The following is a 25702-nucleotide window of genomic DNA, read 5'->3' on the forward strand; positions in this document are numbered from 1 at the left end:
CTGAGAGTTCCTGGAGTTTACTGAACTATCTCTGCAGTGCTGCAATAAACTCTGCCAACTACTGCCCAGTGAAAATAGTTTACTAAGCTCATTGTTTATTTTCCTAGCATCAATCCTGGGATACTTGTGATATGAACAACTGAAACAGCAATTTATTAAAGCAATCACTCCTAATGTATTTTGAATTGGAAATGCTAAAGCACTTAAGAAATATTTTTTTTTCTGTAGACAAAAGGACAAGATCTAGTTCAAAGAAGTATTCTTGGACATGTCCTTCCTGAAGCTATGGTGTGCTATTTAGAAAATTATGACTCTGACAAATTTTCTGAAATTTTTCTTGGTGAATTTGACACTCCGGAAGCAATTTGGAGCAATGAAATGAGGTAAGTATAAATCTGGAAGTCATTGAAGACGAGGGCTTAAGCTATTTTTACAGTATAGTAAATCCTCTAATTTTTATAGCAAATAACTTCTAGTAAACAGTGAATGTATTTCAGAATTGTTTTAATTAAGCAATGTTGTTCACTTTCTTAGTAGGTTATGCCACCTTTTTCTGGATTAACATAAGAATAAAAAGATGTTGTTGTAGTACATGAACTTTTGAGACCACAGACGTCTCCTCTTCACATGCATTAGAATATCTTTCTTTTTTAACTTTTCATTTATAATACATTTCCAAAAATCTTCAAGAAATTCTTGTGAAGAAAGCATTCAATTTAACATAAACAAGAACAGGAAATCATACCATTAACTCAGTCCTTTCTCATTTGAGGGAGTGCAAATTCATTATTCAATAGGAAATATGGACCCAAATACATTAAAGCCAAATCCATAGGATAAGCAAATTAGTTCCATAAAAGAGAGAGGGCAGGTGCGATAAAAAGAAATTCAATGTGAAGGCAAAGTTGTTAAAACATGTCCTTCCTGCACTATCTTTTCACTTAAAAAAAAAAGTTAACTGTTCTGGCTCCCAAAATGACATTTTTATATCTAATAAGATATTTACATGGAAACTTTAAAGTAGAGCTCCCAACTGATGTATTCTAGTTCTCAGTTATAACAACTTCCTTTGCTTTCTTCTGTGTGGCCTTAGCTACTTCGAGGTAAACCTGATAAATTGCTCTTTCCAGTACTTAAAAACAATATAAGCAACCAATCTCTATCAAAATCAAGTACCAGTAAAACAATTAGAATTGTAGGAATTGCTAAATTCTCATCCAGTGTTTCTTGGGGAGGGGATGGAAGAATGTCATGGCTATCATCAGAAATCATTTCATTCAGGAGCACTCTTCTTTTATATGGCAGAAGATAATATACCCTTGAAAGGGCAGCAAATCCTTTTGTTAGAAAAGTAAATAAAAGAAAATTAAGGAAAGAAAGGGGCCACTGTGGTTTTTCTAAACACGTGATTGAAAAGATAAGGCTAAAAAAGGGTAACATAAATTTAAGATTGCAGAAAGACGAAGACAGACTGACAGTATATAGAAAAGTAGTTGGGAGAATGAAGGCACAAATAGAAGAAAAAATAGCTAATATAATAAAACGAGGGGAGGGTGAAGACATTGTTTTACCTGGCAGTGATGAGGAAATGTAAAAATGTAATTGTAAGATTTAAAGGTGAAGAGGAAGAATGTGGAGGTTGACTGATTTAGGAGAAAGCAGAATTGTTTATCAAATGTTTGTGTTCACTGAGGAAAGGCTTGGAGTAGGAGAACAGAAAACTACCATAAATAAGAAGGGAAGTGCGTTAGACCTCAAACAATTTTCAGAAGACTGTGTCCGCGAGGAACTAGCAAAACTAAAAAAAATAATAATACAAATAAAAAATAATAAAATAAAGAAATGAGGCCAGATGGGATACATTTAAGTTTTTAAGGCAGCATGCTTTTACCAGAGTTAGGTCTTGAAAGATTAATCTAATCAGTTTGTTTGACTGAGTGATCAGAGAGTTAGATCAGGGGAGAATGCTAGATATAGTTTGTATTTAAATTTAATTAGTCATAATTGTTTTACTGTAAACTCTAAGTTCATTTATGCTCCATTAAACTCCTTTATGTTTCTCTGTTAATTGTTACAATGTAAGCCGCCCCCGAGGCGACAGTTTTACTTCCTTGTACACCGGTGTGATATGTATATTATACAGGAACGTCGGTTTATAAAAACTAAAAATAAATAAATAAATATAGTATACTTGGATTTCAGCAAGGCATTCTTTGTTCTGTTTCTCTTTAATATTTTCATAAGTGATATTGTGGCTATTTGGAAAGGTTTGCTTTTTTGCAGGTGATAAAATCTACAACAGGTAAACACCCTGGAAAGTGTGGAAAACATATGGAAGGATCCAGTGAAACTTGAGGAATGGTCTAGGGACTGGCAGGCAAGATTTAATGCTTAAGATATGTAAGGTAATTCCATTTGGGTGGCAAAAGCAAAGGAGAGCAGTACAAAATAGGACTGGGATGGACAATTCCTGTTCTAAAGAACCAGCAACCAGTCAGTTTTTTAGGATATTCCTAATATGCATGAGATAGATTTGCATGCACACTGCCTCGGTTGAATATAGATGTCTTATGCACATTCATTAGGGGGTATCCTGAAAACCCAACCAGTTAGTGGCCTTTGAGGACCAGAAATTGGAGTTAGGGTGTGAAATTCTGTGCACAAACAAAGAGTGGATCTGGGGTTGATCATATCTGAGCTTAATTTGACATACATAGCTAAGGTAGTGGCAAATGCCAGAAGGATGCTTGGGTGCATAGGGATCAACAAATAGCCAGCAGGAAACGGGAGATATCACATTCGCTTTTGAGACCTCATTTGGAATACTATGTATAATTCTGGAGACCTCATCTTAGAAGGATATATATTGAATCAGTCCAGTAGGCAGCTACCAAAATGGTCAGCAGTCTTCATAATAAAAGCATATTAGGCAGACTTGAGACAGTCTTAAAGAACTAAACATGCAGTGCTCTATAAAAGTTTGTGAACCCACTAAAATGGTCTGTATTTTAGCCCAGTATATTATCTATTCATGTTTTGAATGTAATCTAAACCTTGATAGGAGAAAAATAACCCCATTGAATGAATAATTTGGTCAAAAAGGAGATATTTTGGTTTTCTATTCAACAGAAAGTTTCAACAAAGTATCCTTGTGTAAAACTGGTGGTACCAACCTGAGCAGTAATAACATTAACTAAACATTTCCTATAACTGTTGATCAGTCTCTAATATTGTCCTTGGGGAATTTTGACCCATTCTACCTTTTTAGAACTGTTTCAAGTCTGGCATTGGAGGGTTTCCTTGCATGAATAACTCACTTCAAGTCTTGCTACAACATTCCAATAGGGTTTAGGTCGAAACTTTGGCTTGGCAATCCAAAACCCAGAATATCATCTTTAGCCGTTCTATAATAGATTTACTTGAATGTTTAAGGTCATTGCCTTGTTGCATGACCCACTTTGACTCATCTTCGACTTACAGATGGATGATCAGACATTTGCCTTTAGAATTTTCTGATGGAACAAAATGTATATTGTGACCAAAAATTTCAATTTTTGACTCATCCATCTAGAAATAATTATTCCAGAAGTCTTGTGGATCATCCAGATGCTCTTCGGCGATCTAGAGGCAGGCATCGGTTGCTTTTTTTGTGTTTGTGTTTTTTTAAGATTGCAATGCTTTCTTCATAGTTACCTTCCCATGAACACCATTCCCATTCACTTTTTTCCTGATGATGTATGAACCCTCATATCGGCCCCAGCGAGAGACTTGCAGATTTTTAGGTGTTAGTCTGCAGTTCTTTGTGATTCATTGAATGATTTTCCATTTTTCCTCTTGGGGTGTCTTGATAGGATGTCTGCTCCTGGGTAGAGTTAACTGTAGTATTCAACTTTTCCATATATAGACTATCTGACAGTGGATGGAAGCCCAAATGTTTAGAATGATCTTCTAACCCTGTCCAGACAGATGAGCATTAGTTACTATTTTTGTAGGTCCTTTGAAACTTATTTTCATCTTGGCATGCTGAGTTCCTTCTAACTATTATGGTGATGCCTATACTCACTTGTGCAGATTTACTCTGCAGGATGGTTTACTTGTTACCCAGTTATTTAAGCGCTGGATTCTAATTAGCCAACACAGAATTGTTTAATTTATATCCTTTTTGTTGCATAAGAAAAGACTGGTTTCAGTTAATCAAGGGTGTCATAGTAAGAACCTGTAATTTTCATTTTTTTTTACTTGTGGTTCACAAACTTTCATAGCATTGTATACCCTGGATGAACCAAGGAAAAGGGGGAGATAAGATAAAGACATTTAAATTCCTCCAATGAATAAATACACAGGAGGCAGGGCTCTTTCAATGTAAAAAAAGGAACTGGAATGAGGGTGAAAGGGAAGGAAGACTCGAGTAATCTAAGGATATATTTCTTTACTGAAAATGTGATGAATGCATGGAACAACCTTCCTGTGGAGGTAGTGGAGATGGGATGGAATAGCTGTCCTATGATGAGAGGCTATGCAGGCTAGGGCTCTTCAGATTGGAAAAGAAATGATTGAGAGGGGATGTGATAGAAGTTTATAAAATTGAGTGGAGTGGAACAAGCAAATAAAGGAGAGTTATTTACCCTTTCATATACTAAAACAAGAGGACCGTCCATGAAACCAACAGCCAGCAGATTTAAAACAAATTGTAGAAAGTTCTTTTTCACACCCACATTGTCAAGCTGTGGAATCTGTTGCCAGAAGACATGGTCAAGGCAACTAGTATAGTGGGATTTACAAGAAGATTGGACAAATTCTTTGAGGAAAAGGCTATAAAAATTATTAGCCAGATAGTCTAAAGCAGCGGTTCTCAATTGGTGTGTCACCAAGAATACGCAAGTGTGTTACGACACTTCCCGGTCCCCCGCTGACCCAGCTGCTCCCCCTACCCAAGCGAAATAGGTCCTCCACCCGGGCTTAAAATGCCTATATCCCGGGCGGAACGCAGCAGGAGAGCTGGAGTGAGCGGCACCGGCATGCTCTCTTCTTCCCGCACCCCAGAAGAGGAAGTGGTGAGCAGCAGATGCGTGTGCGGGAAGACGAGACCATGCTAGTGTGGGCAGCATCGGCCCGAAGAAAAGGAGAGGCGCGGCCTGAAGGATGAGCAGAACAGCTCGGAGTAAAATGAGGAACATCATCAACCCTCGCGGCTGATGGGACTTCTTTCTCTGCAAGGGCTGAAAATGAAGGAGGTTGCTGCTGCTTTTAGAGTTGGGAGGAGGCTGCTGCTGCCACTAGTTCGGGGGAGGGGGGAGAGTGAGTGAATGAGAAAGCATATGTGTTTGAGATCTTGTATGTGTGAGTGAGACAGCATGTATGTGAATGATTGAGAGCCTGCGTGTGAGAGAGAGAGCATGAATGTAAGTTTACAATTGGGAACCTGTATGTGTAAGTTTGTGATTGAAAACCTGTTTGTGTGAAAGAGTATGTGTGCGTGATTGAGATCCTTTGTGTGTGTGAGAGGTCATGTGTATGTATGATTAAGAGCCTGTGTGTATAAGTAAGAGAGAGAGCATGTGTGTCTGTGTGTGATTGAGAGCTGGTTTAGGTGTGAGAGGTTTATTTATTTATTTGTTTTTATATACCGACATTCATTGGGGTATATTACATCGGTTTACATAATAACTCGGAGAATAATAAGACTGAAGTGTCTTATTATTTTAACATAGTAACAGTAAGCAACTACAGAACTTACAATGAAAAATATAACAGTAAGCAACTCAAACATATATTTTTCATTGTAACGGTAAGAAATTCAAGGGCTTATTTCTTTGTAAAAAGTTAGAACACAGGGAATAGTTTGGATCTTAAGTGTGGTACGCTAGCATGCAGTAGGCTTCATCGCATAGTAACGTTTATATTGTATCATGAGGATGGGAGGGAAAGGGGTGGGGGGATTTAACATGCGGGTTGGAAGACATTTTGGAATAACCAAGTTTTTAAAGACTTTTTGAAGGATTGTGCTGAGGATTCTAGTCTGATTTGTGCAGGGAGTTTGTTCCATAATGAGGGGCCAGCTATTGAAATGGCACATTCTCTGGTTGTGGTGAGGTGGGCTTGTTTTGTGGAGGGTATGGTTAGCAGGCCAGTGATCATGGAGCAGAGGTTTCTTTGGGTGTCATGATGGTGGAGGACATCTTTTAGCCATTCAGTATTCTCATTGTCGATATTTGTGTAAAAGCATATGTGTAAATGAGAGAAAGAGAGAGAGCATGTTTGTAAGCATGTGAATGAGTCTGTGTGTGAGAGAAAATAGCATGTATGTGTGTGATTGAAAGCCTGTATGTGTAAGCGTGAAAAGATAGCATGTGTGTAAATGTGTAATTAAGAGCCTATATAAATGAGGGAGAAAAAATATATAAATAAATAAATAAATAAATGTGTATATGTGAGCGACTGAGAGCCAGTGTGAGAGAGAGAGGAGAAAGTTGCAAGCAAACCATCCCTCCTGCTAATTCAAAACAATCTCAGGGCACCTGGATATCAAACGTTCCCAGGTATGCAGAGCAAAACATTTTTTGTATCCTTATTATTTTTCATTACTGGGTCTTTGTGTCTGCTATTTTTAAATATTTTATTGGTATCTAGAAATTTTTTATGAGTTTTTAATTATTGGATATTCCATTCATCCGCTGTTTTGAATTCTGTTCTTTTTGTTAGCATGGTTTACTGCTACGGATTTTATATTTCTTGATTTGTTTTATAAGGGTGGGTGATGTTTTTTTTCCTTTTATTACACTGCATACAGAGACTCTGGCTTGTTGCATTTTCCAGTTCAGTTTTTGTCTATATGCTTCTAGTTATGCATTTTGGTCTCTGTATTCTTTGTTAGGTGAGGGTCAGCACATGCGATTCAAGTGAGGTTTTCTGCTGGCATGTAGTTTGTGTAAGGCTCTATAGCAGCCTGACTTGGTCCATTTTCCTAATAGGAGATGTATTTGTGTCTTAAGGCTTGGTGTAATAATTTCAGTGTTGCCTTTTCTTAGATAAGGTGGTTACTATTTAAGTGCTGGAAATTTGTGCTGTTTTGGTGTGGGATGTTTACTATTTATGCAATTTATGTTCAGACAGAATATGTATCTTTTCCTTGTGTCATTCTTAACAATAAAAATAATACTGACCTTTATTTTTTATTTCCGCCATGAATTGTAATGAGCAGTGTGTCACATGTGAGCGTGGTCTGTCAGGTGTGTCATGATGGGAAAAAGGTTGAGAACCACAGGTCTAAAGAAAGCTATTGATATCTCATAGAGTGAGCAACAAGAAATAGATCTACTTTTTGGTATCTGCTGAGTGCTTGCCATTTACTGTCCACTGTCGAAGACTGGATGCTGAGCTCGATGGACCTTGGTCTGACCCAGCATATCAATCTTATTTTCCACCACTTCCACATGCTTTCTAGTATCATCTAATTGACTTCCATACATATTCATCTTATTTTCTAAGACAGCATCTTATCATTTATCAAAGAAATCTGAGCAGTTAGGAACTTAAGTGGCCCCAAAATTGCCTTCCAGATCTCTTTTAAGTTAAACTTAGAGGGCCGGATTTTAAAAGCTCTACACGCGCCAGGCCTATATTATAAAGGTCCGGCAATGCGCATAAAGCCCTGGGGCTTTAAAAAAGGGGCGGGGTGGGGTGGGGCCAGAGGCCTCCGGCACAGCGGCCATTTGCTGCTGTGTCGGAGGATCGCGTGCTGGCAGGCTGCTGGCGCGTGCAACTTGGGCCTGCCCAGAGGCAGGCGCAAAAGGTAAGATGGAGGTTGGGGGGGTTTTAGAATAGGGCTGGGGGGAAGGTTAGGGGAAGGGGTAGGAAAGTTAGATTAGGGGGGAGGGAACGGGGGAAGGCCGCGGGTGTCAGCGTGCGCAAGATGCACTAGTGTGCACCCCCTTGTGTGTTCTGACTCCTGATTTTATAACATGTTATTAAATCAGGTGTACATGTGTGCGCTCTGGGTAGTGCACACACGTGTACGCCCGCACGTAAGTTTTAAAATTTACCCTAGAGGGCCTTTCAAGTTGGAAGTCCCTGTTTGTTATGGGGAATATAGCATAATAAAAGAAGCCACTTTTAACTTTGTATATAAAAAATGTGGATTTATTCTAATACGAACATTTACAAGAATTTATCATTGTTGTGGACATCAGATAATATATTGTTAAACAAACTTGATGACAAGTAAATACATATGATCTTATTAATTACAATTCACATAATATATACTGTATAAGTACCTTATCTCATAATCAATTCTAGGGATCTGTGAGGGTAATATAGTAGTAATACGGTAGAATTCTAAATTCCTATCTTTCATCTCTGTATTGACACTTACTGTAAATCATCCTGATGGGCCAATTCAAAGAAAGCAGGGAGACAGGCTGCTGAGAAATCTTCATCTGATCATCATCTTCTCCAAGGATTACAATATAAATAGCACCTTTTCATAATTTTCTCAACACGTTGAAAATGTAATTGAGAACAAGTGTTTTCCTGATTGGTCTTCATGTACCAGTCTTATTTGAATAGCCAAGCTACATGATATTGCTAGCTGTAAATGATCATAATTAAGAATGGCTATTTTGTACCACACAGCAACAAATGTCCATCTGCAAAATTTAAAACAAGCCAATCAATGATTGTATCTATTTTTGCCTGATACCCACAGAGTGCAGACTATTTTAGCTTCATAACAATTCTTGTCAATCTTCCAACATATCAGTATTCAATAAAGAAATGCAGAAGTCTTCAGCCCTTTTTATGATTAAAGTCTTTTTCAAAATTTGTGTCAATGCAATAAACACAAGAATCAATTATTCCTTCATCTCACTACTTGTTGGTGCTATTGTATTCCAGATTTGTACTGTAACATCCCTTACCTCAAAGTGCTTCCAGCATAGCATCCTGCTCTGTTCTGCATCTAAGGGCTGTGTATAGTACTTTCTGTAACTTTTGAACTCCTTTTTTAGATCTGGAACTTCCCTGTTGCACTGGCAGACATCACTTCCTGTCTACATATGTAAGGAAGTCCTTTGCAACCAGCCAGCACCTCAGCAATGTGTCCTTGTGCACTAATCAGTGCTTCGTTACTTCTGTTCCTGCCTTGTACAGCCTTCCCTTACCATGCTCCTGCTTTGCCTTTCTCCTACATGCCCTGTCTTGTCTTGTTTTCCTGCCTTCTTCAGCTTGCCTTGTTTTTCCAGCAGCCTTTCCTAACACTATTAATCTGTTATTGACCTGCACTGCCTCCATACTTTGCCTGATTTCTGCCTGCCTCAGCCTGCTAGTTTTCCACAGTCCTGACCCTTGCCTGTTCTCAATGCTGTCTGACCTCTGCTGGCCCTGATCTCAACCCACCATGGTCCTATCTGATTCATCATTCCTTGAGCCCTGCCAGAAAAGTCCTGTTGGCCGTCAGCTTGTGGGCTGAACATAAGGGGGAGAGGGCCAGCCAGATGGAAGAACTTTCCTTGTGTCATGTCAGCTGCCACCTGCTAGAGCCTGGTCCATCTTCACATACCCTAGGCTGCACCAACCTAGCAGTGGCCCAGGGGCTCGCATCCTCCAGAGCATGATGTGTACGAGGCTACCTAGTCTCCTGAGGCAAATGGGCAGTTTGATCTTCCCACCGATATTGGCTCTTTTCTCAGTCTAACATACATATACATAGTAATAATGGCAGAAAAAGACCATCTGGTCCATCCAGTCTGCCCAGCAAATTTCCTGTGGTTGTAACTGCCGCTCCATGCAGGTTACCTCCATGTTTCTGTTAAGGGTAGTATTGTGCAGGTTACCCCCAAGCCTTATATTAAGAGTAGTAATAAAAATCAAAACCAAGCAACTGTCGAACCCATAACTAAATTACCACTAGCAACATTTTTACAGGGTGAACAGCCGCTGCCTTAATTCAGGCAATGCTGCTTGAACATGCTTTGCCTTTGGATTTGGCCATAAAAGCAATCCTGCGCTTTTTACTTAATGTCTGTGTATCAGTACTCTGGATCATAAAAATCAGGGCCCAGTATTGGCTGTTGTCTCAATTCAATTTGCCTTTTTTCCTCCATCCCCGTCGTCGAAGCAGAGCAATGTTGCAGATGCGTCACAATCATGTAAATTAATTGGTTAAAGGTAGTAATCCCCATGCCTTCTGTTAGAGATGATAGCTGCCGTTTCTTGCAGGTTACCCCCATGCCCCTTTTTCTTTATTCGACCTCCAATGTTTATGGATCCACAGTGTTTATCCCCTGCCTTTTTGAATTTGTTTACTGTTTTCATCTTTACCACCTCTTCCGGCAGGGAATTCCAGAGATTCACCACTCTCTCCTTAAAGATATATTTCCTGAAGTTGGTTCTGCATTGTCCCCCTTGGTGTTTTCATATTGTAGCCCCTGGTTCTACTGTTAGTTCCCAGTGGAAAAAGTTTGAGGATCATGCTTCATTGAAACCTTTCACGTATCTGAAGTTCTGTATCATGTCTCATCTGCACCACCTCTTTTCCAGGGTGTACATTTTCAGATCTTTTAGCCTTTCATCACAAGTTTTCCGATACAGACCTCCACACCATTTTGGTTGTGCTTCTCTGGACTGTCTTTTGCTGTGTCTATCCTATTTGAGATAATATCTCTAGAAATGAACACAGTACTCCAGGTAATGCCTCACCAAGGACCTGTACCCCAGGACATTATAACCTCCTTTTTCTTAATAATTATTCATCTCTATGCAGCCGAGCATTCTTCTGGCTTTAGCTATTGCTTTGTTACCTTCAGATCACTAGACACGATCACCCCAAAGTCCCTCTCCATTCCGAGCACATTAGTCTTTTCAACCCCCATTAGGTATAGCTGTTTTGGATTACTGCACCCCAGATGCATGACTGCACTTCTTGCTGATCTTAGTGTCATCCACAAACAGACAAACTTTACCTACTATCCCTTCTGCAGTTGAACAGAATTGATCCTAAAACAGATCATGTGGTACTCCATTTAATATAAGAACATGCCATACTGGGTCAGACCAAGGGTCCATCAAGCCCAGTATCTTGTTCCAGCACTGGCCAATCCAGGATACTAGAAGCCGGCAAGTACCCAAATACTAAATAGATCCCATTATGCTGATGCCAGTAATAGCAGTAGCTATTCCCTAAGTCAACTTGATTAATAGCAGTTAATGGACTTCTCCTCCAAGAACTTATCCAAATCTATTTTAAACCCAGCTACACTGACTGCACTACCCACATTCTCTGGCAACAAATTCCAGAGCTTAATTGTGCGTTGCGTGAGAGAGAATCTTCTCTGATTAGTTTTAAATGAGCTACTTGCTAACTTCATGGAGTGCCCCCTAGGCCTTCTATTATCTGAAAGAGTAAATAACCGATTCACATTTACCCTTTCTAGAACTCTCATGATTTTAAATACCTCTATCATATACCCCTTCAGCTTTCTCTTCTCCATGCAGAACAGCCCTAACCTCTTTAGCCTTTTCTCATAGGGGAGCTGTTCTATCCCTTTATCATTTTGGTCGCCCTTCTCTGTACCTTCTCCAGTGCAACTATATCTTTTGAGATGCAGTGACCAGAATTGTACACAGTACTACAGGTGCGGTCTCACCATGGAGCAATAGAGGCATTATGACATTTTGCGTTTTATTCACCATTCCCTTCCCGATAATTCCTAAAATTGTGTTTGCTTTTTTGATTGCCGCAGCACACTACGCCAGCACACTACGTGATTTCAATGTATTATCTATTTCCTAGCGTGTAGCCAGATGGACTCAGAACGAATGGGTATAGTATGCTCGTGCTAGCAGTTGGAGACGGATCTGACGTCAGCACGGGGTATATATATCCCCACAGGAAGCGTAGCAACTCAGTAATTTCCGTCTCCAAAGCAGTTTGGAGAGCCTGCACGCTCGCTGAGCGTGTTTCCAATCTACTTTCTATTTTCTACTTTCTATATTCTTCTTACTAAATTTCTTCAGGAACATAGAGCCCCGCACTCCTGCGGTGATACCCTTGGGGTCCCTCCCCCAGTTGAGTTTCCCGGGGTGATTTCCGCGATCCCCTGGAGGTTTAAGGCCTCGGTCCGGTGGCCGAATCGCGACAGGGACGTAGCCCCCGGGCGAGAAGGGCTCGGGCGTGGCGAAAGAGGCACCTCTGTCCCGGCGTGGACGAGGCAGCGGGTGCATTTCCTCAAGCGCGGCGGTGAAGGTACTTGCCCTCTCCCCCTGCAGCCGGAGACTGCCCGGGTTCGAACTGGGAAGCGCTGAGGATCAGGTAAGGCGTACATCTCTTACTTTTTGGTCTCCGAGGAACGAGGATCGGCGGCGTTGTCTGCATGTGGCACGCCGTGGAGGTCGCCATTTTGTCGGCCTTGTTCAGGTATTGAGCGCCCATGATAGGCCCCTGTCTATGATTAAGCGCATATGGGATATCCTTGAGTGTATATTGTATACTACTGAGCACATATTGTATATTATTGTGCGTATATGGCTGACCGCAGACTAATGAGCGCATATTGGATAGCATTGAGCATATGTTGCTAATCGCATACTAATGAGCGCATATTGGTTCTCATTGAGAGTATATTGCTGCTGCATATTATTGAGCGCCTGTTGTATTGAGCGCCTGTTGTATTGAGCGCCTGTTGTATTGAGCGCCTGTTGTATTGAGCGCCTGTTGTATTGAGCGCCTGTTGTATTGAGCGCCTGTTGTATTAGGCGTATATTGCTGCCGCATATTATTGAGCGCCTGTTGTATTAAGCGTATATTGCTGCCGCATATTATTGAGCGCCTGTTGTATTAAGTGTATATTGCTGCCGCGTATTATTGAGCGTCTGTTGTATTAAGCGCCTGTTGTATTAAGCGCATATTGCTGCCGCAGATTATTGAGCGCCTGTTGTATTAAGCGCCTGTTGTATTAAGCGCATATTGCTGCCGCATATTATTAAGCGCATATTTTTCAATGGAACAGAACGCCTCAGCGTCTTCAGCGGCGGCGCCTCCTGACTCAGGCATTAAAGCCCTTGGCCTCTGCTCCGCATGCCAGCTTAGAGCCACACATAGCGAGGAGCCAGACTCCCTTTGTGCCCAATGTGAGGAGGCAGTGGGAGCCTCGGGCCAGGACCAGTCTCAACCACGGTTTGCTGACAGTTCCCCAGGGGCCACTCCGGATCTAGCGGGCAGTCTCGAACAACCTGGGATCCCGGGGGATCTGGTACCCTGACGACTCGAGACCGCTTCCATTTCCTGGGTGGATCTCTTTAAGGGGATCCATGCCTTTGTACAGATGCAGTCAGCTTCCCGTCCAGGCCCTGCTGCTCCGGCCGCTGTGGTTGTTACTCCAGCTGATCCTGTCCCTGGAACTTCGCGCCCTTATCACGGGCACCCGCCTCCGAGCAGTCCGGTTCAGACGGACCCTGATGTCTCGGAGGACGAGTCCAAACCCCCGGAGGAGGGGGAACTTCCCTCGGGGATTGAGCCATATCGAACCATGAGGCAGTTCTTTCCCAAGGAAGATCTCTCCGACCTGGTATCTCAGTGCCTAGCAGAGTTGGATATTACAGGTCCCAGCACTACAGTGCCCTCTACACAGAACCCTCTGCTGGAAGGTCTTCGTCCTCCAGCCCGCCATTTTCCCTTCTTGCAAGCAGCACAGCAACTGATAGATTTGGAATGGGCTGCACCAGCAGCCTCATTCAAAGGGGGTCGGGCCCTGACGGGCATGTACCCTCTGGAACCAGCAATCAAGGAGATGTTGGCATGCCCTCAGGTGGACGCCTTGGTCAGCGCTGTGGTCAAGCGCACTACCATTCCAGTTGAGGGGGGGCGGCCCTCAAGGAGGCTCATGACCGCCTGGACGCCATCCTGAAACAGACCTTTGAGGTGGCAGCTCTATCTTTGCGGATCGCAACCTGCTGCACAGTGGTGACGTGTTCCTGTTTGTCACAGGTCAGGAACAATGCTCCGGCAACAGACATGGAGTCAGCTCTCTCGTTCCTCACGGATGCTGCGTCAGACCTAGTCCGTACAACAGCCAAGGGGGTCTTATCCTCTGTAGCCGCCAGGAGGCAGCTCTGGATACGGAATTGGTCAGCCGATGCGCCTTTGAAGACACGCCTCACCAGAATGCCCTTTAGGGGTTCTTTCCTGTTTGGCAGAGACCTTGATAAACTGGCCAGCACATGGGGCACCTCTCCAGTACCTCGACTGCCGGAAGATCGGTTCAGAAGGAACCAGCGTGCCTTTCCAAGGCCCTCCAGAGGTAGAAGCTCCCAGCGCTTCACTCCCTATAGGAGTCGCTACCAGGCACCTCGTCCTCAGGCCAGGAACCAGTCCTTTCGGAATAAGCAGCGCAAGAGGGGAGCCGGCTTGGGTTCCGGTCCCGGCCGCGCCCCCCGATGAGAATCAGCCGATCCATCTGGGGGACGGAGCCATAGGGGCAGGTTAACCCTCTTCTACCCCAGATGGGTCGAGATTACGTCGGACCAGTGGGTCCTCGCCATCATCCGAGAGGGGTATTATCTGGACTTTCATCATCTCCCTCTGGACAGGTTTGTGGAATCTTCATGTCCCATACACAAGGCAGCATTTCCTGGCGTGTAGCCAGATGGACTCAGAACGAATGGGATAGTATCCGCGTGCTAGCAGTTGGAGACGGATCTGACGTCAGCACGGGGGTATATATATCCCCACAGGAAGCGTAGCAACTCAGTAATTTCCGTCTCCAAAGCAGTTTGGAGTGCCTGCACACTCGTTGAGCGTGCTTTCCAAAGCTACTTTAATTTTCTCTTTTCTTATAATTCTAGATTCTACTTCCTAATCTCTGCAAACCCATCGAGCCCCGCACTCCTGCGGTGATACCCTAAGGTCCCTCCCCCAGTAGAGTTGCCCGGGGTGATTTCCGTGATCCCCCGGTGAGTTAAGTCCTCGGTCCGGCCGAAGCGCGGCAGGGACATAGCCCCCAGGCGAGGTTCGGGTGAGGCATACGAGGCGCCTCGGTCCCGGCGTGGACGAGGTAGCGGGTGCATATCCTCAATCGCGATGGTGAAGGTACTTACCCGCTCTCCCCGCAGCCGGAGACCGCCCGGGTTCCAGTTGAGAAGCGCCGTGGTTCAGGTGAGGCGTACATCTCTTATTTCGGGTCTCCGAAGGAACAGAGGATCGGCGGCGTGGCACGCCAAGGAGGGCGCCATTTTGTGGGCCTCGTTCAGGTAGGGCGCCCGTAATAGGCGCAGCTCTATTCCTCCTTGTGCGTATATTGCCTTCTTACTGTGAGGTATTGATTGCCATTGTGCGTGTATTGCCACCCGCATATTGCTGAGAGCCTATTGAAGGCTATTACGATTGTGTTGCGGCCTGTATATTACTTAGCGCATATGGAATGCCATTGAGCGTGTACTGCTGACCGCTTAATTGCTGAGAGCATACTGAATGCCATTATTATTACCTGCATATTGCTGAGTGCATATTGCCTGACATTGAGCGTGTGTTGCTAAACCGCCTAATTGCTGAGAGCATACTGAATGCCATTATTGCTAATTGCATATTGCTAAGAGCTTATTGATTGCCATTGAACGTGTATTCATGATCGCCTATTGCTGAGAGCGTATGGTATATCATTTAGCGTTCTTAAGCACACATATTGCTGCCGCATATGATTGAGCGCCTGTTGTATTGAGCGCCTATCGCTGCCGCATAATATTAAGCGCCTGTTGTATTGAGCGCCTATGGCTGCCGCATAGTATTAAGCGCCTGTTGTATTGAGCGCCTATCGCTGCCGCATAGTATTATAAGCGCCTGTTGTATTAAGCGTATATTGCTGCCGCATATTATTGAGCGCCTGTTGTATTGAGCGCCTATTGCTGCCGCATATTATTGAGCGCCTGTTGTATTAAGCGTATATTGTGGCCGCTTTTCATTCAGCGCATACTATGGAACAAAACGCCTCTGCATCTTCAGCAGGGGCGCCGCCTGCCTCCGGCATTAAAGCCCTCGGCCTCTGCTCTGCATGCCAGCTTCGGGCCACACACAGTGAAGAGCCAGACTCCCTATGTGCCCAATGTGAGGAGGCCGTGGGACCCTCGGGCCAGGACCCGTCTCAGCCGCGATTTGCGGACAGTTCCCCAGGGGCTACTCCGGACTTAGCGGGCAGTCTCGACCAATCGGGAATCCCGGGGGATCTTGTACCCCGGTGATTAGAGGCTGCTTCAATTTCCTGGGTGGATCTCTTTAAGGGGATTCATGCTTTTGTACAGATGCAGACTGCTTCCCGTCCAGGCCCTGCTGTTCCAGCTGTTCCTGCGGTTTCTGTGGTTCCGGCAGTGGCCGCGACCGCGGCGGCTGCTGCGCTGGCAGATCCTGTTCCTGGACCCTCACCCCCTTATCGTGAGCGGGACCTCCCGCCGCTGGACAGCCCAGATCAGTCAGACCAGGAGTTTTCACCGGACGAGTCCGAACTTCCGGACGAAGGGAAACTTCCCCCAGGGATTGAACCATATAGAACCATGAGGCGGTTCTTCCCTAAAGAGGATCTCTCCAACCTGGTGTCTCAGTGTCTGGCGGAGTTGGATATTATGGGTCCCAGCGCTACGGTACCCTCTGCGCAGAACCCTCTGCTGGAAGGTCTTCGTCCTACAGCCCGCCATTTTCCATTCTTGCAAGCAGCACAACAACTGATAGATTTAGAATGGGCGGCACCTGCGGCTTCCTTCAAAGGGGGCCGGGCCCTGACGGGCATGTACCCATTGGCACCGGCTATCCAGGATCTGCTGGCGTGCCCTCAGGTGGACGCCTTGATTAGCGCTGTGGTCAAGCGCACTACTATTCCAGTTGAAGGGGGGACGGCCCTCAAGGAGCCTCATGACCGGCGACTGGATGCCATTCTGAAACAGACCTTTGAGGTGGCAGCTCTATCTTTGCGGATCGTGACCTGCTGCACAGTGGTGACGCGTGCCTGTTTGTCACAGGTTAGGAACAACGCTCCAGCAGCTGACATGGAGTCAGCTCTTTCGTTCCTCACGGATGCGGCATCAGACCTGGTCCGGACAACAGCTAAGGGGATTTCATCCTCCGTAGCCGCCAGGAGGCAGCTCTGGATCCGGAGATGGTCAGCTGATGCGCCTTCAAAGACACGCCTCACCAGATTGCCCTTTAAGGGCTCTTTTCTCTTTGGCAGCAACCTGGATAAACTGGCCAGTACATGGGGCGCCTCTCCAGTGCCTAGACTGCCAGAAGATCGGTTCCGAAGGAGTCAGCGCGCCTTTCCAAGGCCCTCCAGGGGCAGGGGTTCACAGCGCTTCGTTCCTTACAGGAGTCGCTATCAGGCGCCGCGTCCTCAGGCCAGGAATCAGTCCTTTCGGACCAAGCAGCACAAGAGGGGAGCAGGCCCGGGCTCAGGTCCCGGCCGCGCCTCCCAATGAAGTTCCACCGATTCATCTGGGGGACGGAGCCATAGGGGCAGGTTAACCCTCTTCTACCCCAGATGGGTCGAGATTACGTTGGACCAGTGAGTCCTCGCCATCATCCGAGAGGGGTGTTATCTGGACTTTCATCATCTCCCTCCAGACAAGTTTGTGGAATCTTCATGTCCCATACACAAGCAGGCAGCATTGGAAGCTACCCTGGCGAGGCTCCTGTCCTTGAAAGCCATCATCCCAGTACCTGCCTGGGAAGTGAATTCTGGACAGTATTCCATTTATTTCATGGTGCCCAAGAAAGGGGGCGCCTTTCGGCCTGTCCTGGACCTCAAGTCCGTCAATCAATACTTACAGGTCCCCAGGTTTCGCATGGAGACTCTGCGCTCCGTCAAGGCCGCTGTACAGCCAGGAGAATTCCTCACGGCATTAGACCTGTCAGAGGCATACCTGCATATCCCGATCCATCCGGATCATCAGCGCTACCTACGCTTCAAGGTTCTAGGACGCCACTTCCAATTCCGGGCTCTGCCTTTCGGGTTGGCCACGTCACCGCGGACCTTCACCAAGGTGGTCGTCATGGTAGCAGCAGCGCTCAGGCGGGAAGGAATTCTGGTCCATCCCTACCTAGACGATTGGCTGATCAGGGCGAAATCACGAGAGGAGAGCTATCGGACAACCGACAGAGTGATCGCCCTCCTGGAAAGCTTGGGCTGGGTAATCAACCTCAGCAAGAGTTGCCTACAGCCTTCCCAGTCACTAGAATACCTGGGAGTACAGTTCGACACGCAGGCAGACACAGTCAGTCTCACTACCTGCACAATACGGTTTTCGGAAATCACTAAGCACAGAGTCCCTTTTGCTTTCTCTCACAGATAAATTACTTTTGAACCTGGAGAAAAAACAGTCATTCTTGCTGGTACTGCTAGATCTATCTTCAGCGTTCGACACGGTAAATCACTCACAACTCCTAAACCAACTATCAAACATAGGAATTAAAGGCACAGCTCTCAATTGGTTTAAATCATTCCTATCAAATAGGTTTTACAAGGTCAGAATAAACAACAAAGAATCTGACCCCATCCTATCAGATCAAGGCGTACCACAAGGCTCATCGCTCTCTCCCACCCTGTTTAACATTTACCTCCTCCCCCTCTGCCATCTGTTATCACAACTCAAGCTCACGCATTACCTCTATGCAGACGACATCCAGATCCTCATCCCCATCACAGAATCAATTCAAAAAGCCTTCGCCTACTGGGATAATTGTCTCCAACCAATTAAACAACTACTCTCCAGCCTGAACCTGATTCTAAACTCAAGCAAAACAGAGCTGCTACTGATTTCACACAACCCGAACACCCACCCAATTAGCCTCGCACAACCCACACCTTTAAACATGGAGCTCTCTGCAGACGTAAGGAATCTAGGAGCATGGCTCGACAACCAACTTAACCTAAAAAAATTCATAAACACAACCACCAGGGATTGCTTTTTTAAACTACAGGTCCTAAAGAAACTAAAGCCACTCCTTCACTTCAATGACTTTCGCCTCGTTCTCCAATCCATTATTTTTTCGAAACTTGATTACTGCAACTCAATCTTACTTGGACTCCCCGCCAACAGCATCAAACCTCTACAGATGGTACAAAACACCGCAGCCAGAATCCTAACTAACACTAATAGAAGAGACCATATTACCCCCATCTTGAGCAACCTCCACTGGCTACCCATCAAGCAGAGAATCCTATATAAAACCTTAACTATTATTCATAAAGCAATTCATAACATCGCACCTGTATCTCTACAAACTCAACTACGTCTACACTTACCCTCCAGACCCATCAGAAGCGCCTACAAAGGCACATTAGTCGCAGCTCCAACCAAATCAACTCTAAGAAAAAGAGCACTCTCAACTGCTGGACCACACCAATGGAATGCGCTCCCACCAGTCCTACGACTCGAACCTAGTCTACCAGAGTTCAAAAAACGGTTAAAAACCTGGCTCTTCAGTCAAGCCTTTCAATTCCCAGAGGGTAAATAGGCACCTCAGCATGACTCTCAGTTCCAACCATTGCAGGTTGACATTAACACCTTGCACTTAATTACATATATGTACTTGCTTATTTGTTATGTTTATTTAACAGTCATTATTTACATACTATATAACAGTACATTTGCAGATTATCTTCACTACTAAAGTTCCTTGTAAAAAGTTGTTCACACACATTCTATTCCAAAACACTAATAATGTTAACTGCCATTTGCTAAATGTTATTTTTACCTTCAATGTTCCTTGTAATAATGTTTAATGGTTGATTGTTATTGTTCAATGTTTAATGTTCTATGTACAAAACCCCGGTCTAACCTCCCAGACCAGGGCAACCTTTTCGTTACTTGTAAACCGGAATGATTTGTATTGCATACAGGAATTCCGGTATATAAAAATTAAAAATAAATAAATAAATAAATACCAAGAGGAGGTTGAAACTTCAGACGCGTATCCAGTACTTGATGGGAGCCAGTCGGCCCATAGCTTGGGACTATCTGCAGGTTCTTGGTCTCATGGCATCCACCCTGGAGGTGGTACCTTGGGCAAGGGCCCATATGAGACCTCTACAACACTCCCTGCTCTCTCGCTTGAGCCCTCGTCTACGGAACTATTCCACGCACCTACCTCTGCCTGCCAGAGTCCGGACACAGTTACTGTGGTGGCTGCAGTCCGACCACATGAGCAAGGGGTCGAGGATGTCCTCTCCCACGTGGACGCTGCTCACCACAGATGCCAGCCTGAGCGGCTGGGGAGCACACTGCGAAGGACTCACTGCACAAGGGCGGTGGCACGGAGAAGAGTCAGCGTGGAACATCAACCGTCTAGAGGCTCGGGCAGTCCGATTGGCATGTCTGCAATTGGCTCACAGACGAAGAACAGAGCTGTCAGAGTAATGTCCGACAACGCCACCACGGTGGCATACATCAACCGTCAAGGCGGAACCAGAAGTCGTCAAGTATCCCTGGAGATCGCCTCACTGATGGCTTGGGCAGAGGCGAATCTGCAGGACATCTCCGCCGTCCACATTGCCGGGAAGGACAACACCACGGCAGACTTCCTCAGCAGAGAGAGTCTAAACCCGGGAGAGTGGCAGCTGTCACCCACAGCCTTCCAGATGATTGTGGATCACTGGGGGATTCCGGACATGGATTTACTGGCGGACAAGTCCAATGCTCAAGTACCCAGATACTTCAGCTGCAAGCGCGACCCGTTCTCACACGGAATCGATGCCCTGGTTCAGACATGGCCTCCAGGGACTCTGCTATACGCCTTTCCTCCGTGGCCTCTGCTGGGCGCCATCATTCATAAGATTCGGAAACACCGGGGCCTAGTTCTTCTAGTAGCACCAGACTGGCCAAGAAGACCCTGGTACGCGGACATGAGAAGACTACTGGCAGGGGAGCCCCTTCCCCTGCCTCCTCTCCGTGACCACCTACGTCAAGGTCCCATCCTCCACGAGGATCCAGCTCAATTCTCTCTTATGGTCTGGCCATTGAGAGGGCTAGACTGAAGAAAAAAGGTTACTCGGAGCCCGTGATAAATACACTCATCCGAGCTCGCAAGTTTTCTACATCCCTCACCTATGTAAGGATCTGGAGAGTATTTGAAGCATGGGGCGACACTCATGGCACCAATCCACATGTGACCACAATCCCTATTGTGTTGGATTTCCTGCAGGATGGACTTCAGAAGGGTCTCTCCCTCAGCTCCATCAAAGTTCAGGTGGCTGCCCTGTCTTGCTATGGTCCCAGGAGGGATGGCAAGACCATCACCAAGCACCCAGATGTTTCTCGCTTCCTGCAAGGAGTCGAGCATATTCGTCCGCCACTGAAGTGGCCTGTGCCTTTGTGGAACCTCAACCTTGTTTTGGATTTCCTCGCGGGATCCACCTTCAGACCCCTTCGGGGCCTGTCTCTCCGGTCTCTCACTTTGAAGATGGTGTTCTTGCTGGCTATCTGTTCAGCACGCTGCATCTCAGAGCTGCAAGCACTGTCCTGCCGTGATCCCTTTCTGCGAATCACTTCAGAGGCTATCCATCTTCGCACAGTTCCCTCCTTTTTACCTAAAGTGGTTTCACAGTTTTACCTTAATCAGACTATATCCTTGCCTCCCACGGCAGGTTTGAAGAAATCTGAAGAAGGGCGTTTATTGCGCCATCTCGACATTGGCAGATTAATGCCCAGATATCTGGAAGTGACACAACAACTACGAAAGACGGACCATCTGTTCATCCTGCACAGCGGTAAGAAGCAAGGTGAAGCGGCCTCGCGGCCCACCATCGCCCGCTGGATTAAAGAAGTTATCAGAGCAGCTTACGTAGAGGCTGGGAAGTCTCCGCCTCTATAGGCCAAGGCTCATTCTACCAGAGCGCAAGCGGCATCCTGGGCGGAATCCAGGATGCTGTCGCCTGCAGAAATATGTAAAGCGGCGACATGGTCCTCCCTCCATACCTTTTCCAGGTTCTACCGTCTGGATGTCCAGGCTAGGGAGGACTCAGCATTTGCGAGGGCGGTACTACATGGTCCTCAGGCAGCCTCCCACCCAGGCTGGGAGTAAAGCTTTTGTACATCCCATTCGTTCTGAGTCCATCTGGCTACACGCCTGGAAATGTTGAGATTACTACCTGATAATCTCCTTTTCCTTAGTGTAGACAGATGGACTCAGCATCCCGCCCAGCTGCCTGTGTACATGGGTTTCACCGATTCAAGGTAAGCCATGTCTTATATTCCATAAGAGTGTACACTCTACCAGATGTCAACGCCTTCCGGTTGGGAATGCTGGCGGTCTCCAGCTACTATCAATCGGTCAGGGGAATCCTGTTTTCACTTTTCACTGAGCGTCAGTACACATATCCATAACAGCTTTTGCAAGGAAGATTACTGAGTTGCTGCGCTTCCTGTGGGGATATATATACCCCCGTGCTGACGTCAGATCCGTCTCCAACTGCTAGCACGTGGATACTATCCCATTCGTTCTGAGTCCATCTGTCTACACTAAGGAAAAGGAGATTATCAGGTAGTAATCTCAACATTATACATGAGGTCCACTACCTTCGAACCAGGTAGGCATGTTCCCAGGCAATCCTCATGCCCACCAGCCACCCAGCTGTCTACATTCCTAGTAATTGAATCACCAACTATGACAGCTGACCTAATCCTTCCCTCCTGGGCAGTAGCTTTGGGAGTCACATCCTCTGTGCAAGAGGAAATTGCACCACCTGGAGAGCAGGTCCTTGCTATAGGATCATTTTCTGCTACACCAGATTGATGCTCTCCAACCAGGAGACCTTCCTCCTCCAAGGCAGGGCTGCCAGACTGGAGTTAGGACTTGACTACTGTGTCCCTGAAGGTCTCATCTATATACCTCTGTCTGCCTCAGCTCCTCCAGGTCTTCCACTCTAGCCTCCAGAGATCGGACTCATTTTCTGAGATATGGGAACTTTTTGCACCAGGTGCACATATACAACCTCTCAACAGCGGGTAAAAAAAATCATACATGTGACACTCGCTCTATCTCTTCCATAATTCTTTCTTCTGCTTGACTATTTGCTTTTGTGATTTTTTCATCATCTTCCTCAGATTCACCAGGTATTCTTCCCGATGTTGTTTTTTTTTGGGATCCTTTATACTATTTGAACTCTGTTCTTTTTGCCTTTATTTTTTTTAGTCATCTCCTTTGAGAACCAGATCGGTTTCTTTTTTTCTGTTTACTTTTCTAACATATAGATTTGTTGCCTTTGTAAGAGCTCCTTTTAATTTGTCCCACTGTTGATCCAATATGTCAACTGCTACTAGCTATATCTACCATCAGCTCCACTTCCACAACTCTCCCTGCATTTGAAGAGCATCTGGTAATATCGTCATCCAGCACCTGCATGGTAGAGATGCTGGCCACTTCATACTTCTCAGGATCCATCTCTCTGCTTGGAGCAAAGCGAAGCGCTCAGGTCTGAAGGAGACAAGGGTACCATCTCTTTCCCCCTCCTCCCTCCATGAACTCACCAGAATCACAGCTGGAAGGTGCACAACAAAAATATCTGATCTGCTGCTGGAGAAGACATAGGGGGTCATAGGCAAGGTCCTAGGTCTCCCTTTCCTTTCCTTTTCTTCACTTATAGGTAAGGAATAAGAGCAAAAATTTTAAAAAAAGGAAATCAACAGTGGATTGGGAGCTCTTACTGTGCACAGCTTCCACTAAGGCACCATCTTGGACTCTCCCCCATCTTTTTGTTTGTTAGTCAAATAAAAGGTAGCACAACCTACTAAGATTACTGTTTTCTTCAGGACCAGTACGACGATTAGAACTCTGGATTGTATCTTTTTGTATAGAGATTGTAAGTTCTTCTGTCTAAAATAGAGCTGCACCATATAATGCAGGGTTTTAGAATATATTGTGTTAATGTCTCATATTCGGTGTGTTGTTTTTTTTTTACTGTGTGAGCATGCTATTGTGCCATGTACAAGAAGGGTGAACTTCTGTCAGCCCCAACTTAATAAGGTGGACTTAAAATGAAGTACGTTAACTTGTTGTAAAACAACTAAAAGTTCTCATTATAGGTGATGTGTTATTGAAAGAGTTTCTTCTTAATTGATACAAGGAAAAGCTTCCTCTGTACTTTCATTGGAAGCATCCATCTGCTATGCTGCAGCAGTTTTGTGGGAAACCGATATGGGAGAGTATCAGCCACTTAAATAGTTTGGCTGAATGCTCCCAGCAATTTATAATGCATTAGTGTAATATGTTAGTGCTTAAATTACTTTATTTACCATTTACAGGCGTCTTATGATAGAGAAGATTGCTGCCCACCTGGCTGATTTTACCCCTCGTCTTCAAAGCAACACCAGAGCACTTTATCAATACTGTCCCATCCCAGTTATTAATTATCCCCAACTCGAGAATGAGCTTTTCTGTAATATTTATTACTTGAAACACTTTTGTGATACCTTCCGATTTCCTGACTGGCCAATTAAAGATCCTGTAAGTAATACTTTAAAAATTCTTTTTAAAAAAATTTAAAATGTAGCAAAAATTAGCATGACATTTATGATTAAAGTTAGACACTTAAGCATGTGTTTGTAATGAGGTTACATGTCATGAGAAATTACTTTGATTACTCCTCTTCTCTCTAATTCTGTGACATGTCCAGTTGAAAAAGAACATAAAATATTAAATAAGGGCATAAAAAGACCATCTTGTTTGCCCAATTATTCTGCATACTGCTTAAGAAACATCCCAGCTGCCAGCCATCGTGTGTAAGATTTCTCCATATCCAGGACAATCTTTTTTTGTCTTCCTCCTTTGTACTATACTATCCTGGATAGAAGAGCATACAAGCTCCTTTAAACTGAAATTTCCTAGTGTGTAGCCAGATGGACTCAGGACCAATGGTATTGTGCTCTCCTGATAGCAGATGGGAGACTGAGTCAGATTTCAAAGCTGACGTCAGCCTACATAAAGCTGTGCAGCATGCTTAGCTCTTCAGTATTTCTCCATCTCCCGTAGCAGATATGGACACTATCCAAAAGAGAATAGTGTAACATAAAGAAGAAAGAAAATTTACCTTAAGAAGAAAGTCCCCGCTTCTCCTGCGGTGAAACCTAACTGTCCCTCCCACAGTCAAGACTTTCCAGAGGTCGATTCGATATCCCTCAGAGGTGAGCCTTAGTCCGCCGGCCGATTCCCGGCTTGGACGAAGCCCCCAGGGTGGCTGAAAAGCAGCGGGTGCAGATTCGAGCACGGCGGTGAAGATATTTCCCTCTCCCTCCGCAGCTGGAGACTGCCAAGCACGTGACCGGTAAGTGCCGAGACCAGGTAAGGTAGAAACCTTTACTTCTAAGTCTCCGGTTTCCAAGGCTCGACCAGCCATACCGATCTTCCTCCAAGGTTTAAATCGGGTTGAGCAGCCTTCCTTTGGCTAGGCCCCGATCTGGTGCGAGGGTCCACACACGTGGAGACCCTCCAGAGGGGGGGGGGGGGGGTCGCCACCATTTCCCCCCTCGTGTCAGTACTTGAGCGCGTCCATAGGGATACATGCTTAACTGCGCGCACAACTAGGCCGCATGCACAAAGCCTGCAGCCTGCACGCACAACCTGTGCACACATACTGCGCATAACTTCTGCGCTCTCGACGCGCATAACTAAGAGAATCCGCGTGCACAACTCTTGCACAGACGAGTTTTTGAAGCCCTACATGCGCACAAA

General features: G+C 45.3%; 1 protein-coding gene across 1 annotated transcript in view; it reads left to right on the top strand.

Moving 5' to 3' along the window:
* The first annotated feature begins 208 nt into the window (after positions 1-208).
* LOC115082535 (dnaJ homolog subfamily C member 13-like) overlaps positions 209-25702 on the top strand; it is a 71309-nt gene continuing 45815 nt past the window's right edge. The window contains exons 1-2 of the mRNA XM_029586762.1: positions 209-383; positions 24277-24478. Coding sequence (XP_029442622.1) covers positions 286-383; positions 24277-24478 — 300 coding nt within the window. The 5' untranslated portion in view covers positions 209-285. The remainder of the gene's footprint in view (positions 384-24276; positions 24479-25702) is intronic.

Source organism: Rhinatrema bivittatum, unplaced genomic scaffold (assembly GCF_901001135.1).
Source record: "Rhinatrema bivittatum unplaced genomic scaffold, aRhiBiv1.1, whole genome shotgun sequence".
Classification (NCBI taxonomy): Eukaryota; Metazoa; Chordata; class Amphibia; order Gymnophiona; family Rhinatrematidae; genus Rhinatrema; species Rhinatrema bivittatum.